At 37.9% G+C, this 14,431-nt stretch overlaps 1 protein-coding gene across 1 annotated transcript; it reads right to left on the bottom strand.

Moving 5' to 3' along the window:
• Nucleotides 1-1,529: 1,529 nt before the first annotated feature.
• LOC122661325 (F-box protein At1g10780) lies at nt 1,530-3,447 on the bottom strand. Its single transcript, XM_043856684.1, has 4 exons — nt 3,233-3,447; nt 2,376-3,181; nt 2,004-2,284; nt 1,530-1,891 (listed from the first exon to the last, which is right to left on the bottom strand). Exons 2-4 carry the CDS (start codon nt 3,112-3,114, stop codon nt 1,655-1,657), a joined length of 1,257 nt encoding a protein of 418 aa, XP_043712619.1. The 5' UTR covers nt 3,115-3,181; nt 3,233-3,447; the 3' UTR covers nt 1,530-1,654.
• Between the last annotated feature and the right edge of the window lie 10,984 nt (nt 3,448-14,431).

Consider the following 14,431-nt stretch of genomic DNA (forward strand, 5'->3'; position numbering starts at 1 on the left):
TAATACCCTCCAAAAATGTCGACGAACACACTGTCAGTGCGAAAACCTATGAAATCAACATTCTTAATGCACCTAGCCTTCACCCAAGGCTATTTAAAGCTTCCAAACACTGCAATGAACAATCTTATGCTGCCACATAATTCCTGGATGCTCCAACATCATTGCCAACATGTCACAACACTGTCAAATGACCAAAATGCCCCTATGAGTTGTATCTGCACCAAGATGCATTGTGTTGACCACAACAACACACATGCACTGTGTTGACAACAATGACAACCAACACACAATCACTGCCATCTGCACTGTGTGTTCAACATCAAGCCCTTTTCTCATTTTTGTTTTGTTCCATTTTTAGCCATTTCAAACAAAAAAAATTTCAAACACAACGGTAGATCACGGGTAATGCAACGGCAGCAAATTGAACAGCTCAGATGCTTCCCACCCCATCCAACAGTAAATAATATGCTCTCATGAGATTCCTTTGTCTTTCCCTAAAAACCAAATAATTTTTTCATAAAATGATGGGCATATTGGTTAAAAAAACACTTTTCATTAAGGTCCCTACCACCAAACATGAGGGACCTTGTGCACTATCAGCCAAAACAACAGACTGCAAAGTACAGACACTATTAATTTCTACAAACATCAAGACCTGCAGCTAGGGATTTAAACGGATCAGATGTGATCGAATCCAGATATTCCCTGCCCAGATATGGATATCCCTAAACAAATACGGATGAGAATTGAATTCAGATTTTTAGGTACCAATTTACATCGTCTGCAGCATAATTACAATGAAATTCATAGCAAGCATCAAGTGGCATCTGATCATGATCTAGTGAAAGTTTACATTTCCAGGTGCCTTGGTAAGCAAATTTGAAACTCATTAACAGCAAGTGTTGGATGGACTCTTTATACTGCTGGATGAAATATTTATGCAGTAACTGGTGCGGAAATATCTTTTACCATGGAAGAATTGAGTGGTAAAATAACTTTAAGTTTATAATGTGACCTTTCTATAAGGATATGAATGCAGAAATCATTAGAGATTCCATTGTTATGAATAAAATCTTTCATGCATTAGTCCTCAAATATCTACTTTCAACTTTCTAAATGGGGTTTGTCAACACAAACACACATTAAATCTACAAATGGTTTAGGATCTCGGTTTCCCAAATTTCCGTGACAGACCTATATGTACTACTGTATCAACCAGGTTTTGACATATTTTGACAATATTTTTGAAATTTCAATAATTTCGACCAATTTCAACCAGCCCAGTTTGGATCAACCAAAAAAATTTCACGTTTCGACCAATTTCAACCCGGCAAGTTTCGATTAATAGTTTCAACCAATTTTGACCAGCACATGACATGTAGAATTTTGCCCAAAAAATACCAAGTTTCGACCGTAACCTGAGAAATCTCAGTTTCCTGGCCTCGGCACCGAGTTCTTGAACCTTGGATATATGGGTGACTTTCTCCATTTAGAAAGATGAACAAAATTGAAGGATTAGAGAAGAAATCATTCTAGTGAAAAATAATCAGATTCCTCAATTAAATTAAAGAGATCAGCATATCAAAAGTTTGAATTAGTAGCAAACAAGAATAATTTGACATGTTAAGGAATGAGGAGGCCTGTTGTAGCAGCTTCATTCAATCCTAACTATCTTGTGGTTCAAGTATCTGAACCGACAAATCTCCTCAAAAAAATCATCTGCACTGCTATGGCAATTCTTCATTTGGAGAATCTTTATAACCATCCTCTTTAAGTTATTTCCATGTTTCACCAGTGACTCTAGAGTGCTTATTTTCTGTTCTGCATTCAGTGGTGACCTAACTGTGATTATCACCTCTTCCAAGTATGGGATAGCAAATCTAGAATCCACCTAAAAACAAAAGAATTAAATGAATAATTAATGAGTATCGAACAAAGAGAATCAAATTTTTGAGTCCTTTGGATAGAAAACAACTAATGTTTAGATTGAATTGTGAACTTACACTCTTTAAACTGTTCTTCTGGCATAAAGCAGCAAACATGGCACCATGTATCTCAAAGGTTTGCAGTTTGGGATGGCAGTTAAAGAAGTCAACCAAATCAACCTCAGGAAAGGGTTGCAGGGTGTCGAAATCGCCTGTGAATTCGACCTTCATAAATAGTTGCTTCACTTCGCTCGCACATTGTAGGATCGTAGTGATTGCATCCCAACACCACTGAACCCCTTTGATGGACAAGGATTCTAGAACCCCAAGCTTTCCAAAATCCACCTTATACACTCTACCTGAATACATTGGACCATATAAAGCTTCAAGTTCCAATTAACCATAATGAGGAAATACCAAGTTCTGTAAGTGAATTAAATTGAAGATTACCTGCACTATTGGAGATCGAGAGATTAGTCAAGCAATTCGTCTGGGTAGCTCGAATCCAACTACAGCCTTGGACATCAAGCATTTGAAGTTTTGGGCAGCTGAGAGTGAGGAAGCAATTCCCCATGCCATAAAAATCCAGTCTGCATTCCCTCAATTGCTGCAACTCAATTGTAACTGACCTCAATCCATCACACCCAAGCAGTGAGAGATGGATCAGATTTGGGCAAGCTTTAATTGCACCAGAGAGAGCATTGTCCTTCAATCTTGCTCCACATATTGCAAGTGTGTGAAGGTTTTTGAATGTCCTCCACTTGGGGGGTTGGGTCATGAGGACACCCCAGAGTCTGAGTGACTCTAATGCCCTTGCAGAATCAATGCAATCTATCTTGGAGGGGCCTTCAAGTCTAGCTTGCTTCTCAGTAAGATTGTCCATTCGGAGCTCGAGGTGCTGAAGAGAATGGCTTGAGCTCGATAACCATGAGGCAAGACCAGCACTGGAGAAAGGACAGTAAACAACAAGCTCTTCTAACCATACAATGGATGAGATCATCCGGCCCACAATAAAATCTGGGTCTTCTCCATTGCTGTTGTCCAAGGAGTTGCGAGGGAAGTAAAGGCTTCGAATATAGGGCATTGACTCCTTCCAGCGTTTAGAGACACAAGAACAGATGGCCACATCCCTTGCATTATTCGTGTGAGACAGAATGTATTGGACAATGGCATCTGGAAGAGAGTCCATTCTTTGAGGACACAATCAAACAGGAAATCTACACAAAGTGAGAATTTCAATAAGGACTTCAGAATGACTAACCTATGTGAGGTTTTGAGAGATCAAACAACCAAGCATTAACAAACCCCACCAGTTTCTTCCATTGCCAAAAGAAATTTGAATCTGAAGACTGTAAAATCAATGAACACAAGCTGAAGCAACTGAACCAAATATAATCAATCTAGAACTCTACCAATCAACATCTATTTCAAACAAAAAGGGGAAGATGAATAAAATAATCAAATATTGAAAAAGATCCAAATAAGTAAATTTGAGAGAAGTGGAGCTGAGATTAATCCTCAGCAAACACCAATTCAGTACCAAACAGATGAGACTTAACCTGAATTAAAGGGAGAATCTACTTCTTATAGTAAAACTTTAAGATTTCGTTCGGTCGGAACTAGAAAACTAAAAAAATAGAAACAACAGGAGTAAATGAAAAATGAACTTCAAGCAAATGTTTCGGAGAAGAGAGAACACAACTAAGAGAGGAAGGAATGAAAGACTTACAAGTGATGTGGGTCTTAGAAGAAGTTAGAATAGAGAGATCTAAGCTTTGAGCTTTGACGGGTTTTGTAGAGAGAGAGAGAGAGAGAGAGGGAGGGAGGGAGGTATAATATAAACTTTGAAATTCGAAAGAGGTGAGAAGATTTAGTTTTCAGAAACTGAGAAGGTAAGACTTGAGGAGCGCGCGCAGAGCTAAAGTGTTTTAAAATTCAAAAAAGTGTTCTTTTTCTTGAAGGGTTAACGGGCGTGAACGGCGAACCTTCCCTGGCCCGTATTCTTTCGAACTTTTGAATTTTTGACCGTTTGCCGCGTAGCATACAACGTAGCAACGTACGACAGCCCGAAGATCCTGAATCCAATGTAATATAAAGGGGACGTGGAGCCCACCGTTCAACTATAGGATGATGGGCGCCAGTTACTAGATCCAATGGTGACATGCTTGGGGTTCAATAATGCTCAGTGGTCCTTAGACCATCTTAGCGTTACCATATTTTATAATTGTTCTGAATTACTTGATTCTTTACCCAAAAAAACAAAAAAATTTGGATGGACAGCAATCTAAGGGCCCAAACAATGGGTGGGTGCATAGAGATTTACCATGTGACAGATCATGTGGGCTGAACAGATCCCAAGGTCGGTATTTCTTTTTTTTGGGAAAATGATTTTCTAAGCCGTCAAGATGGAATTGAATCTCTCACACTATCCTATCTAATCCGAATCCTCTACTTCCACTTGCCAGTACTTCCATGTGTGCCCTACACACAATGGGGCACGCAAAGATCGTCTTACCCCTGCCCGAGCGCCTTGCCCAAGTGGGGGTAAGGTGGTCTTTGTGCGCCGCATTGTGTGTAGGATGCACATGGAAGTAGGGGTAGGTGAAAGTAGAGGATGTGGATATCTATTCCATATTAGCACCATTTTAATTGTCAGATGAGAGAGGAAAAGATCTTAACCATTAAATCCGTCTACATAATGAATTCAGATCCTCTACTGCCATAAAATTACCTGTCGTCAAAGTTGAGAGCGACACGTGGATTTATACTGATCCAACGGTTACTCTTAAAAATTCAAATCTCGCCTAAATATCTAGTTCATTTAGATCAAACCAAAACCAACTGGTACCAATGGACCAAGACCAACCAGACCGTTGAGTTCAAAACAAAACAAAACAAAACCCTAAAATGCGATGTTTGCCCGAGTCGTTGCTTCTTCTTCTTGTCCCTGAGTCGTCTTCTTCCTCTCGTCTTGGTCCTCTCCTTCTGAAACTTGTCTTCTGAAACTCTCTAATCATGGTTGTGGATCCATTTGAGGTGAGATAATTTGAATCCCTGCAAATCGTCTTCTCTCTCTGTTTGTCGGAGAAGAATCTGGATTCGTATCTTTGGGAATCTGGTTTCATATCTCATAGGAAACAGCTCTACAACATAAACAAACAGTAACACACCTTGATGGTGTCACTATTCCACAGACATTATGAAGCATCTTGATAATCCTCTTCTTGGATGGTGAAAGCCGAACCATTCCAAGAACTCCCTTCAACAAATTGAAGTAAGAAAAAAAACTATAGATCATCTGAACAATGAAGCATTTGGATCCCAAAAGAAAATAATACAAAACTGGGAGATGAAGTATACTAATCATTTCACTGGCATTAATAGAATTGAAAGTTTTTCCGGTCAGTTCATTAACATAAGAGAAATTAACAAAATAGATAAAAGGGGGGAAAAAGAAGCAATAGCTTTCAACTGGAAAAAAAAACATTTAATATTTATTATGAGCTTGTGTTTCTCATTTCGCTCATCAGAATAACCCCCCCCCCCAACACAAAAAAAAATAATTCGTAATTAGTTTCACTGCAAGCATATTCTAACTAGCTACCCTGTCGAAGGATTTCCTTCAAGAGCTGACAAAATTTAATTATATGCTCTTCATAGAAAACCTTCATTCATTGTTATGGGTTTCATATCTCACTTTGGGAATCTGGTTTCATATCTCACCAGATTCTTCTCGGACAAGGAGAGAAGACGATTGGGGACGATTGGGGAGTTTTAGCAGATGATTTGCAGGGATTCAATTTATCTCGCCTCAAATGGATCCACAACCATGATTAGGGAGTTTCAGAAGAAGATGACTCAGGGGCAACATTTTAGGGTTTTGTTTTGTTTTGAACCCAATTGTCCGGTTGGTCTTGATCTGTTGGTACTGGTTGGCTTTGGTTTAATCTAAATAATCCAGATATCTAGGTGAGATTTGAATTATTTTAAGAGTGACCGTTGGATCAGTATAAATCCACGTGTTGCTCCCAGCTTTGACGACAGGACGATGGCAGGTAATTTTATGACAGTAGAGGATCTGAATCCCTACATAATCCCCCTCTCTCATTTACCCGCATTGACCATCAACCTGTAGCCCCCACTCAACACACCTGCCACTCGGCCCCCTTCTCTGTCGCGACAACCTCTCTCCCTTCTCGAAGTCTTCGACCATCCTCCTCTGAAACTCTCTCAGAAACTCCCTCCTAAAGGCCCCTCGCTTACCCCATCTCCCCTCCACAATTTCCTGCATGTAGTCCTTCAACCCGCCACCTTCTGCCCTTTGCAGAAGCTACCACATGCAGCCCTGCAATCCACCCCCTTCACACTTTTTTATCCTAGTTGTGTCCGGGTTCCTTGTGAAGAATGTGTCCAACTACTCTCCGTCTTGACCCTTAAATCTCCTCAGCAAGCCACTACATACACCATCAAAAGGAGGAAAAACCCACAGAAGAAATGAGCAACTCGGCTGGCTTTTCCTCCTTTTGGTAAAAGAAATGGTAGTGCCCTCATTTCAAGAGAGAGAATAACCTCCAATGGACAAGGCTTTAGTCTATCCAAATATTTGGGTAAGTTCAAGGTTACGAGCTAAGAAGGTGTTAGGCATTAGTCCACCCGACCGGTGGCTGATCACCGGTATGCTTCTATTGAAATCATTCCTAATCTTATTAGTACTACTAACTAGCATGTATAGTAGAATTACTGAAAATAAATGAACCATAGCCTAAGTTGCTAAGTTAGAAAGCAAATAAAGCCCGTGAAAGAATGTAGAACTACTATATACATGATTTAAGAGGGAAATGGGCGAAAGAAAACTAATATATGGGGAAGTCAAGTTGCCTACGTATCCTTATTGGGGATCAGGTCAAACGTAGCTCAAATAGCTTGATATCGATATACAATATAAATGCAATGTATATGTCTTGGGGAAAACTTTCAGAAGCAAACAGCACAACACCGTTTTGGGTAATACTTTTGAAAAGAATTGGCAACACAATAGCATATGAAGATGGGTTTTTAGAAAAAATAGACATTATAATAGCATGCCGAGGGATTTAAAAATATACATGTATATGTGTTATATTGTTTTAACATTATGATGACATGCATAAAAAATCTTAAAAGAACCTCCGATTAGAGTAAAACCCCAATCAAAGATTTAACTAGTCTAATTATCTACATTTAATTTAAGTTAAATAATTGAATTAAAATAACTAGGAGAGATCAAATACTTGTTTTGACCAAAAAGGCCTTGTAGATTCAGTTTCTTGATTCTAAAATGTTAAAAGGTGTATTTTGAACTATAGGGGCAGTGCCTATTTATAGCTTTTGAGTGCCTATGAAGTGTATATTGAACTAGTTATGAAGTCTATTTGGAACTATAGGGGCAGAGCCAATTTATAGCTTTTGAATGAGTGACACTTTTGTAATTAAACCAAAGGTGGCACCACTAAGGGGATTTAGCGGTGCCCCCAGGTCTCCTTGGTGGTCTCGCCAAGGGTCTTGTCACGTGGCAACCACGGTTGGCTGGGAAAAACCCTAATTTGTTGGGTTTTGTTGCTTTATTTGTTGATTTTCGGACGGTGATTTCTAGAGATCCAACAATCGGATTTTGATGATCCATCTGTTGTTGGAAAGGTCTTTACGAGTAAAATCCAATTATGTAGATAACAGTCATAAATTCTATCGAGAATACAGTTAAAACTATATCTGGAGTGGGAGACCCACAAAACAATAATTTTGATGAAATGATGGCAAAATAATATTATCTTCGTACCAAAGGCTAGATTAAGGTTAAATATGATAAAACAGATATATCCTAGAAGTTTCAGACAATAATGATAGGGTTTTGGCATTCAAATCACTCCGAAGGTAAAATGATCATTTTCCGTTGTATGACGTCTGAGAATAGTATCGGTCTCAATTCATCATTTTCTAGAGGACCTTCTAAGGTAAGAAAATTCAGTTTCTACAGAGTGCCCTTCTATGAGGATCATGGACGAATGCAGAAATCACCATATGTCCTCCATCTCATTTCTTTGAGAGAAGAGAAATGAGAAGAATCAAATAGAGATACCACCTAGATTAGAGTCTAGGACTCATATAAAACATAAATTGACTCTATGACTACTCAATGGGGAATTGGTCGAACCGTTGGTCTGAGTACGGGTTAATGTTACAATCCAAGAAAGGTGTTCGGCACTTTGATCCTTCCGATTAAAATTGATCTTCTTATTACGTGGCAAAATTAAATCTAACACATGCATATAAGCTATCATATAATAAAAATACACTGTTGAACATAAAAAGTTAATGGTATACATACATATCCGAAGGTTCGACTACATTGAAAGATTATTATACTAACTTAAACACAATAGAAATAATGTGAACATGCATGGAAAATGGGATTCAAAACCTAACCCTAATGCGTGGAAAAGGAAACCCTAGTTATGCTATGAGGTCAAACAAAATAGAATTCCTGTGATGAAAAATGAAGGAAATGTGCATTCAAATTCCTGCACAATAAAATACAGTAAAGATACCTGAAAATTTCATTTTACATGGTTTTTACTTGGAAATAAGTAAAATTTGACAAGAACAGGAGATAAAATTTAACATATAGGGATCAAAAAGCATGAATCAAGTGGATCAATGTCAAAGTTTAAGAATCTGGAATCGCCATCGGTCAATTCCAATCCAAATCAGGGAAGATTGGAATCGACTAATTCTTTCTAATAACTTGGTATGATCCTATTATTCATGCAAAAAAACAAGAAAACTATAAAATTAACTTTCTGAAATATAAAAAATTATGCAAATACCCCTATAACATATGAAACCCTAAATGTGAAATATGCATGTAAGAAATTAGTTTTATGCAAACAAAAAACCTAAGTTATTATGATTTAACACAAAAAACATGAAAATATAATAATAACAATAATGACAAAGATTTAGATAAACATGTGATGTAAAATTACTAAAATTTCCCTAATATGATGTAGAATGGGCCAAAAACCCTATAAAGACAAAAATGAACATTAAAAAGAAAGCTGAAGTAGAAGGAACCTAATGATGCTTGAGAATAAACAATTAAGGTTTTTTTTGGGTAATAAAAGAACCCTAACTTAAATGATATGTCATTACAAATGGAATAATGGTAAACTTTAATCATAGGATCCACTTGATATATGAATAAATTTAATGGAGAAATGAGTTAAGACCCGATATGATTTTCCTAATTATTTTAGGGTCCATTAATGGTTATGGATAAAAATTAAGTATTCAAGAGATCGAGTAATGTGTTATGATCTGAACGGGCCATGTTATTCGGATGCTCCATATGGATCATCCATGTTGGACCACAAATAGGGTGTCAATTCGGTATCAAACCGTATCACCCGTACTGTACCAAATACAATTAGGTACAGTATCGATATGGGAAAATGGTACCGTACTCGGTATGGAGGCTGATACTAGTGGTATATACCACTACCGTACCAAATTACTGAATATTAGTATTGTACCATATTACCGGTATATATACTTGGATATACTAATATATATATATATATATATATATGTATATTTGTATTAAATATGGGCAAGAGATCTCTACTTGGTGGCATGGTATCTACACAAGCGTCTGGGCCAATGGGTGAGCACATCTAGGTATCTACCCAAGGGGCAAAGGCATCATCTCATTGTGCCCTATGAGAGGACGTAGGAAACACCACCAAGTAAAGATATTTTTCCCATTGAATATATATAATAAGGGAAATAGTTTTCTGTACGGGAGTGTGGGCTACACCAGCACTCCCATGTGTCTATCTCTCTCCTCCTCAAAACAAGGGGTAGAGGTGTCTTTTCATATGGAGAGGAGAGAGATAGACTCATGGAGTGCTGACGTAGGCCACACTCTCGTATAGAGAACTTTCTCCCATATAATAATTTAGGAAAAAGATTGGGTATGCTAGCGGTATCCCGTATGCTAGCACCCTATGTGTCTATCAGTACTCCATCTCTCTCTTCCACCCTTATCCCTCTAAGGGAGGAAGAGAGAGATAGACACATATGGTGCTAGCATACGGTATAGCGCTAGCATACCCATCCCTCTCCCTATAATTTATATATATAAGAATATAACATACTAAATTTAATATTTTTATATTATATATACTAATTTTATATATATATATATATATATAAAAGAAACGTATAACAAATTCTATATACCGTATAATATAACAGTACCATACAGTATGGTATTGGTATGTGAAAATGATATCATATTTAATACGGCACTGCCGTATAGTATTGATATGGGGTGTTTGGCTTTGATACCATTATTCAGTACCGTACCGAAAATCGGCACCGTACCAAATTGACACCCTTGGTCTAGAATACAACATAACTCATCCTATTTGGACCCTGACCAAGCTCTACAAGCTAGCTTGGTAGCTTACATTGGGCTCTAATGGTAGTGTTTCTGAGTCTGCCATTATTGACCAGCACATTTCTCCAGATTCAACTGTTTCAGGGTAACTACATCTATCAATGCTCATTAATCCGTTCAATTAGGTATTGGTTACACATCTCCTAGTGGTAATCAACCTACTTATCTCTCGTCGGTTACGAAATCTAAAGCTCCACAAATGCCTACATTTAGTGCTCCTTCAAAGTCCTACATTTAGTGCTCCACAAACATCTACATTTAGTTTTTATCAATTACCATTTGTGGCCAGCGGTTATAATCCTATTGAAGCAGATGTGGCTTTAAGTACAACAAGTGATTCTGATTGGTTAATCTTTGGTGAATTGAGTTCTTATCTATCATGGCAAGAAAGACTACAAAAATCCCAGTGAAGCAAATGTGTTGATCCAGATTGTCAAGTCCGACGTTCCAATGCCCACAGTGGCTTTACCAAGTGTGAAAAATATGTTTAGCATATCTTCTTGTTTTGTTAGCTGGACTTCCAGCTTTGCTCTAGGGATATAAGGATATTAATGACTGTGTCCATTCACTAGCTCAGAAGGTCTCGTCTATGACATGTAAGACAGAACCATATTCCACTCTTTGGTGTCTAAACGTAGATATTTTTGAAATCTTGTGTAACACATGTCTTCTATCCTAATAAGTTTTTTTTAAAAAAAAAAAACTTTCAATCCAATTTCAAAATTTGAAAATATATTTTTTTCTATTTTCTTGTCAAACAAATTTATGTAACTATAGAATATTCTAATTTTATCTTTGGTGTCATTTTTTGTAGGTATTTAATATCATCGACCTTATTTTTATTTTAAATAAATTAAAAAATAACACAAATATCATAGAAGGTTGAATAATTATTGATGTGTTATGGCAAAGATCATTGTTCTCCATTTTCAAGTTCAACATTAATGAGCCTTGTGTTATAACGGTTTGACAAGATATATGATGACATTTAAGATTGGATGAAAATAACTCTCTCTCTCTCATCCCATGAATCACCTACCCATTCATCAATTTTCAGACAAAAAGGGGATCTATGCCCTCTATGCCCTACCCATCCACTCCTGTAGTCCTCTCTTTACCTGCGCACGTGCTGCTATGGCGTCTAACCTGACATCCACACCTTCTGTTCCATCCCAATCTGTTGATTCTCCTTCTCAAATCCCCTTAGGTAGGCAAGTGCATGCTCACATTCTTTGGTGGGGCCTCGCCTCTGATCCTTTAATCTAGATCTCTCGTATCAGTATATAATCTTGTGGGCATGGTTTGATGTATCGGTGTCGGATCATCCGATACAGCCGATCTGCCCGGTTTTGAAGGAGACTAATATCAATATCTAATTGATATTATATCGGTTAAACGATGCAGATAAAGAACTAAATCATACAAATAACGGGTCCACTAATTTAAAAGAAAAAACACTTTTTTTGAAAAACTCAGGATAAATGTATCTGATACGATCGATTCATATCGATATCCAATATTATGCATTAAAACCATGCTTTTGGCAATTCAAACTCGGCCACCAAGTGTTTGATGATATTTCCATATCATGACTTGTCGTCTTGGAATTCCATCATTGCATCCAATGTCAAACTAGATATCATTAGTACCACCACCCAATGTGGACAAAATGCCTCGATGGAATATGGATCATCAAGTACCCTACTTGCAACTTGCAAGGCTCTTCTCTACTCCACCAACCAATTCGATTCTTCTACCACACACAAGTAAGGCGGAATGTATCGCTTTACCCTTGCTCAAGTGTCTTGCCCGAGTGGAGGTAAGGTGGTACTTTTCACCTTGCTTGTGTGTGGGGCACACGACAATACCGAGCAGGCGAAAATAGAGGAGTCGGATCCTTCCACCAACATTATTGTTTTGGGAAAACTACCACACGCAAAATTGAGTGGTTTTTTTAATTTTATTTTGAGCCTCTAAAGAAGACCTATGTTAATTAAATCTGTATTGAACTCTATTCTCACTTATTGGATGATGTGTTTTGCCTTCCCAAAACCTGTCTGTAATAAGCTTGATTCTATCTACTTAAGTTTCTTATGGGAAGGAGATAATGGGAAGAGAAGAGAATGGGTATAAGTGGGATTTTTATCTCCTTCAGTTCCCTACCCGGCCAGTTCCCCAGTTCCTATAACAAGGGGGATTGAAATGACCACCCTACCCCTGCCCAAACTCTTTGTCTGGGTGGGGTCCACCACAATCCTATTAGAGGAACTGCGGAACTAAGCCGGGAAAGGAACTGGAGGAGATAATTTTCCGTATACGAGTGGCTTGGAGGAAAATATGTGTTCGAAAACGTGAGAGAGGTCTAGGCCTAAGAGATGCTACCACACATAATAAAAACCTTTTTGTTAAAATTAGCTTGGAGACTCTTAACAGAGAGAGATAATCCCTCTTGGATTTAGATGTTAGTAATAAAAAGGGGAAAAGCATTAGAAGTGTTTTCCTACTCTTAAACAGATTGTGTACAAGAAAATGGTACTGAGGATTCTATTAATATTTGGAGTAACTCTTGGATCCCTTCTTTGCCAAAGTTCTGTGTACCTTTAACTAGTAGGAGCCATACATCCATTACAAGGATTAAAGATCTCATTTCAAGAAATCAAATAGAACATTTCCCTCTTGACTATGCTATTTACATTTAATGTGGTGGATGTTGTCTTGAAATTAAAATCCTTAGTTCATTATCATAGGTTCTTGGGTCTATGCTTTATCTAAATCTGGATGCTTTTATACTAAATCAGTTGTCAGCTTTTCTTAAGAAAAATGCGTCCGGGGGGCAGCAAATCAGAATTTCGGGTAGGGTTTTTGTATGATGGAGGTTTGTTTGGAAGCTCAATATCCGCCCGAATTTCAAAGTCTTCTTTTAAATTGGTTGAATGAGGTACTTGTAATTACGTATGTTTTTTGCAACAGTGCTTTTGTGAGCATATGACACCTTTTGCCCTTGAAATCTATATCGATGGGAAGACTTGCACACAGTAGACCAGAGCGTGAGCAGCAGAGAAATGCTTAAGTCAAAACTCAAAGCAACAACAAGGATGTTGAAAGATTAATAACTTGAGAGAATTTGTGCGTAAGATTGAATGTAATATACCTTGGATTTTACCTTCCTATTTATAGGATAGACGGTGGAGAAATTCGATTCTTGGTAGAAGATTTCAGGAAGGTAAATCCTAGTAGGAGATATGCATAGAGAGTCCTGCTTGGAAAGGTTTTCATGTAGACAACTTTCTTACCTTATGGACAATTTAGAACTAATAGGAATGTTTTGACCATTGGAAGTTTGGATCCTAGTGAATCACGGTGACTTTGGCCTAATCTGTAATCTGTTTCAATTTCCTTTGCCATGTGTCATCCACCCATTGGTGGCAGTTTTTATGTGTATCACACCTTTTCTTATCATGTGATATTACTAAACTGATTGGGCTACATGAACTCTAGGCTTAAGAACTGAGTATCTATTTGGTTCCTCCTTATGGAGTGGTGTTGCTCCTTCTTTCATTCGGACCCCCTCTAGGTAGTAGATAAGAAATGATTTTTCGGTGTGATGGTTAATATCTTTTTACTTTATTTGGCTACATAGAAATCATATCATTTTAAAAATACATCTCTTGATCCGTTTGATCAGTCCAATCATATGGTTGGGTGGGCTTTTATAATTATTCATCTGAGCATGATTACTTTATGGGATGTGGCTTTGGGGTTTCATAGGAGATGTGGTACGGTGGAGGCACACGTCAAAGGTCTTCTCCAAAGGCTCAAAGCAAGTGTGTAGATGGGATTCGAATCAATAGAAGTGTGGGTAATGGAAGACAAGCTAATGAAGTTAGTCCCTAAGCGTCAAAATACAGGATCCAGATCCTCTACTTTCGTGCTGCCCCTACTGCCATGCGTCTCAGACACAGTAAGGCAGTAAAGACCGCCTTACCCCCGCTCAGGCAGAGGTAAGGTG

Source organism: Telopea speciosissima, chromosome 5 (genome assembly GCF_018873765.1).
Source record: "Telopea speciosissima isolate NSW1024214 ecotype Mountain lineage chromosome 5, Tspe_v1, whole genome shotgun sequence".
NCBI classification, from domain to species: Eukaryota; Viridiplantae; Streptophyta; class Magnoliopsida; order Proteales; family Proteaceae; genus Telopea; species Telopea speciosissima.